At 33.3% G+C, this 6,000-nt stretch overlaps 1 protein-coding gene across 2 annotated transcripts in view; it reads left to right on the top strand.

The window, feature by feature from the left end:
- Positions 1-583: 583 nt before the first annotated feature.
- Positions 584-6,000, top strand: part of Sfxn2 (sideroflexin 2) — a 78,603-nt gene continuing 73,186 nt past the window's right edge. For both annotated transcript variants that reach the window (XM_090385492.1, XM_090385493.1), the window contains exon 1: positions 584-805. In XM_090385492.1, coding sequence (XP_090241618.1) covers positions 636-805 — 170 coding nt within the window. In that variant the 5' untranslated portion in view covers positions 584-635. The remainder of the gene's footprint in view (positions 806-6,000) is intronic.

Genomic DNA, 6,000 nt, shown 5'->3' with positions numbered 1-6,000 from the left:
CCCCCCTTCTGAGTGGTCCAAAGAAGAGCCACACAGAGGACTCAAAATGTGAGCCTAAAAGCTTTAGTAGGTGAAAGTATTGGGCAGGGGTACTTGTACTTTTCAAGTGGCTATCAATGCTATTAATAAACTAAAAATTTATTGACTTTGGATAATGTCTCTCTCTTAGATTTTTTGGTAACTTTTAAAACCAAAACTCTCCATACATTGTTCTTTAGTAACTGCACATGTACATTAAAAATTTAACTTTATGTAGTTATCTTGATTATGCATGAAAGAAGAACAGTTTCTTAATTCCATGACTTAAGAATGTAGAGACAATAGTATACTGTTCAAAAATATGGAAGTTACTTTATAATCATCCTATATATTTAAATATCAGTAAAAAAATGATAGCATCTCTCTCTCTCTCTCTCTCTCTCTCTCTCATATACACATAAAGTATGTTTAATCCTCGAGGTATAATTTTTATTGTATAATTTATTTATTTGTATGTGTGTGTATATCTATCTTTTTTGTATGCATATATTATATATATATATATATAACATGTTTCTAATTTTTTTTTAATAGAAAATTAAAGGAAATGTGTATATAAAGAATCCAAGTTTTAGCTTTTCTTAGAGTCGTATAAAATGACCATGGTTACTACTGAGATTCATCGAATTAATATTGATGCACCACGGTGGGACCAAAATACATTTACAGGAAGAGTGAAGCATTTTTTCAACATTACAGATCCTAGAACAGCTCTGGTCAGTGAGAGAGCCTTAGATGATTCTAAGAATTTGTTACAGTTGTACAGGTACTAACTTAGGCTACAGTTTATTGTTTAAATTGTTTTCAGGTTATTTATTTGCAACATAAGGTTGTTCAATTAAAACATACTTAAGGCTTTTATTTTATATTTTATAAAATATTTTATTTTTTGAAAATTTTATAAATCAAGTCATCATTAGCATTTAGATATGCATCCCGTCACTAATCTATAAATTTCTTCTTAACAAAATTCTGTTGGCTGTTAATGAGATCATTCTTTGATGAAATCAAAGAATGGTTTGAAATGTAATTAATGTAGTCAATGATTTGAAATGTAGCCTGTGTGCAGGGTCTAATTAAGTTAAGTGTCTCCCAGCTTATCACTTGAAACCAAGCCTGAATTGGGTTGGCAGAATGTGAATTTGCATTATCCTGAACCAAAATATACAGGTCAGTGCTGAGGCACAAACAGGGATGGTCCCAGGTAGGGACTGAAAGGACTGTAGCTACCTCCCTCTGATCAAAATAATGTGGATATTTTCACTGTTACATATTGGTTAAAATTTAGTGGTTTACCAGAACACTCCTTTAGTCCCCACCCCCTTTAGGAAATCCTGGGACTGCCACTGGGCACAGGTAATTCAAAGATTCATCATACTGTTCTTCCAAGTTAATATTGGCTTTAAGTTATTTAAAGTGTATCGTGGTGATCAAAGAAAGCGGTTACTATAATTTTTCCTGCAGAAATTCAGGGTTGACATTTATTTTCACCTCTGGCAATGGAAGATGCCTCTACACCATACTGGTAACTTATGACTTCATATCAAACTGATGGCACCACTGTTCATCTCCTCTGTTTAATTCAAAAATTTGTAGTCTTCTTTGCGATAGAAATGAATGGGCAAACAGTAATCCTATTTACAAGTTCTGTTTTTTTTCAGTAATCTTGGTATCTATCAATCTGCAGCAATCTGTATTAGTCTGAAGGTTTACAGTAACCAAGATCATTTAATGGAATGGACACTTCTTGTGTCCATTCAATTAAAGGATCAATTGAGGGCCGACTGGGCTAGCCGAGTGGGTAAAGTACCTGCCCGGCAACCCAAAGGTCGCGGGTTCGATTCCCGCCTCGGGCTTGGATCAAAGTACTGCAAAAACCTTGGGAGGTGCAATATGGCCACAGAAGCCGATGCGCCAACAACTACCAAATCAAAAAAAAAAAAAAAAAAAAAAAAGATCAATTGAGTGGACACTTCTTGTGTTGACATTCAGCAATTGTGAATGTTCTCTGACCATTATGCATTTGTTTTTGCTTAGTGCAGTTTCCAAAAGTTCAACATTGTCAGGGGATTTTGTGTGGCAAGACTATCTTGAATGTGGCAGTTCATGTACCCTTTCTCTTCCTTCTTGAGATTTTCTTCTTGACTACCTTATGACAGCAGTTTTTGAATGGCAACCTTTATCATAATCAGTCAATATTCTGTTATAAATTTTTTGTGGTTGTCTTTCAACAGTTAATAATTGAATTACCTAGCTCTAATCCATTTTGGAGGTAATATTTATTTGAAATGCCATATGAAAAATTCCACAAAAAATATCAAAAATCAAATGAAATGAAGCAAGTTTTGTTATGAATTAGCATGTTGACATATTGGTTTTAGTATAATATATGTCTATTCCTCCCAATCTGCTGAAAACTGTCACCTGTGAAATGTCTTAATTAGCCAACCCTTGTAGTATTTTAATTTCTTGGGAATTCATATAGGTTGTGTTTTCTTATAGTAGTTTCAGCTGTAAAATATTTTTGCTAGGTGAACAGTTATAATATTTAAACAAATATTAAACTGTTTGACACATGCTTGACATTTTATATATCACTTGGTGGTATTCTGGCATGCTTGACATTCATATCATATGGTGGAAATCCAGCGTGTTGGCTTGAAGTTTTTAAAAGTAAGAATGAAATTAATGTAATTTCTACTGAACTCAACTGAGCCAGTGGTGGGGTGGGGGACTGAGCTTTGGGGAAACCCTATCCTTTTATTATGAGAATGTTTCTCGGAATATACCATGGAAATACCACCTGGCAGACAATCCATGAAATATACTGTAAGTCACTTGTATATTCTTATGCACATTTTAATTGTAGGTGCTAGGTTAAGTTATGTATAGAGGAATTCATATTTTAATATGTGCATAAATTAAACTGTTAATAGTAATTCAAACTATTGAAAGCATGCAGCTGTATTAGTTTGAATTTTTGTGTTTCAAGCATGAAAACTACTTTCATGCTATAAAAATGCTATCATGTTTTTAGCATGAAAACTACTGAACTTCCATTTTCAATTTGTAAAATTGAAAATGGAAGTGATCAGTAGCTTCATTTTTATGTTTATTTATTTATATTTTATTTCAACAGAGTTAATAGATTTTAGAATTTTTCGAAAATAACAAGTGTTAAAAAAACATTTTAAAATTTAAATGTTTCATTGTAAAGTAATAAAATGCCTAACTCTATTTGATAAACAGATTCTGAAGTGTAGTCCAAAATCTGATGTTTCCGAATCTCTTTGGGGATCTGTGATCAAGTCTAAAGAAAGTAGAAAGAGAAGAAAAGGTGAATAATATAAATTAAAACCTAAATTAGCATAGCACCTTAACAGAAACTGATATTGTTGATATTTTTAATATAGCTGAATTATAAAAACTAAATTATAAAAGAAAAATTGAGTATTTTAAATAAAATCGATCAAAACAATTTGCTGACAGAGAAAAATGTTCAAGAACTATCAGCTCTCTTACGATATGTTAATAATAATAAGGCAAAACTTACCAGAATGCCCAACTGAAACCTCTTTTACATTGTGTACTGACTATACTAATATTGAAGTTGCAGCTGAGAATTGAATATATCCCACAAGTGTATTGACTACTGTTAAAAATTTCCCCCAGGCCCTCTGATTGAACTTAATTTTGTCCCCACTTCTCAGTTTTCCTTTTTTATTTACATTCTTTCCAGATCTGAGTCAATATCTTAATCTTGTAGATATGAGATTCAGGTAATGAAATAGTTATTTATTCTGCCCTCAGCTGCAGAATTAGTTTAGTCACTGTGCAGAGTAGAAGAGATTTCAGTTGGCTGTTTGTAAGTTTTTCCTTCTTGTTATTATAGTAAAATTATATAGTAAAATAGCTGATAATTCCTGTGTTTTCCCTCTATCAGCAATGTATTTTGATCTATTTTATTTGAAATATCCAATTTGTCAGTTATTATTTAGTTTCTATAATTTAGTTATGTTACAAATGTCAGAAATATCAGTTTCTGTACCAGTTTCTGATTAAGGTTTTATGCAAATTTGCATTTTAAAATTTATATTATTCATCTTATCTTCTCTGTCTTCTTTCTTTAGATTGATAATGGAGCCCAAAGAAGTTCCAAACCATTGTTGAATTTAGGGTAAGATATAAGATTGATCTAGTTATTTGGAACATTTTGTAGTAATTGTACTACACCCAGGAACCAATAAGCTGAAATTTTGTCTGTTTATTATATGGAGTTGTGTTTTATTATTTTACAGTTAAGCTATCTGTTCACATCATGCATTTTGTACAAAATCTATTTAAATGTTTAACTTAAAAAAAAAATAATAATTATTATATCCAGTGTTTCAATTCATTAAGAATAGATCAACCTGTAGTATACTGCAAGCAGAATTAACAAAACTAAAATCTTTTTCTTTTTTTCAGAAATAAAAAAAAATAGGTAGGTCTATCAGGCCGCTCATCATCATGTGTGTTGCAACTAGGAGCATCATTGCTGTTAGGTTAAGAAAGTGGTAGTGGATATGCAGCAGGTTGTAGTTGCTAGTACGGGGGAGGATTTATCAAATTGGAAAGTGGAATGTAGTACACAAATATATCGTCAGTGGAAAACGTGGATAGGATTTCCAGTAATTGAGAGTTAGCATTAATAGTGGCATATGATGCAAGAAAGCAAGCTTATACAACATCGGCCAAAAAAAAAAAAAAAAACTTCCCATTTCATCTATTTATTCCCTCCAAAAGTTTGTTTAGTTCTTCGCTGAATTTATTTAATCTATCAACATCCACAATGACAGATGTAAGTTTGTTCCAGCAATCAACCACTTTCTGGCTAAAGGCAAATTTCTGCCCATATCTGCAACCATCTTTCCTCAATTTGATTGAATTTATGCCACCTCAAGTGCATAATCTGAGCAAGAGGAAGAATCCCTCTTGCTAAGATTATGAGGTGCTTAAGGCTTTGAATGGTTTTTGAACCATTCAAAGCCTTAAACACCTCAATCAGATCACTTTGCAGGTGCCTAATCTCTAGTTGCTACAATTTGCATAAGTGAAGCCTTTCTTGGTAAGTGCACCCTTTTGTTCTACTCACCAATCTCGTTGCCCTTCTCTGTACTCGTTCCAGCAGCTCTACACCCTTCCTAAAAGGAGGTCTCTAGACCTGTATGCAGTACCATTGCCTTTTACAAAGGGATAACACCTCCTTATCCATAGGAATTTTGCTAGCAGGGATAGTAGGAATTTTGCTGGCCTGGCAGTCTGCTTGCACTGCTCAGTGAACTTCATATCTGAATGACTGCACAATTATTCCCAGGTCTTTTTCATTCTCCACTACCCTGAGTATAGTATCACACAGTTGATACTTTACTCTGGGGTTACTGCTACCCATATTCAGTACTTTGCATTTGTTAATGTTAAACTTCAGTTGCCACCTCTCCACCCCATCTGCCCAACTTTTCTAGATCCTGTTGCAGTAGCATACTCTCATTAACAACCATTCCAACTTTCGTATTGTCTGAAAACTTGGACATTAAGCCTGATATACCTTCGTCAATATCATTGATATATATAGAAAACAATAATGGGCCCAATGCTGAACCCTGTAGGACTCTACTAATAACATTAGTCCATGAAGAGCAGTGTCCATTGATTACCACTCTCTTTCTTCTATCACTCAACCATCCCTACCATATCCATAGCAACAACTTGTCGTTAATGCCACACTGCTCCAATTTGTACAGCAGTCTTTTATGAGCAAAGGTATAAAAAGCTTTCCTGAATTTCAAGTATATGATATCAGATTTATTTTTTTCATCCAGTTTTGTAACTACATCATAATATCTAATCAAATTGGTCTGACAAGACTTCCCCTTAACAAACCCATTCTATGTCTGAACACTAAAATTGCAGTGTTGTCTA

The sequence above is a fragment of the Mastigoproctus giganteus genome, chromosome 11 (assembly GCF_048544385.1).
Source record: "Mastigoproctus giganteus isolate SK-2022 chromosome 11, ASM4854438v1, whole genome shotgun sequence".
NCBI lineage: Eukaryota > Metazoa > Arthropoda > Arachnida > Uropygi > Thelyphonidae > Mastigoproctus > Mastigoproctus giganteus.
Note: the sequence above shows the minus strand (reverse complement) of the source record. Positions and strands in the feature narration are given on the sequence as shown.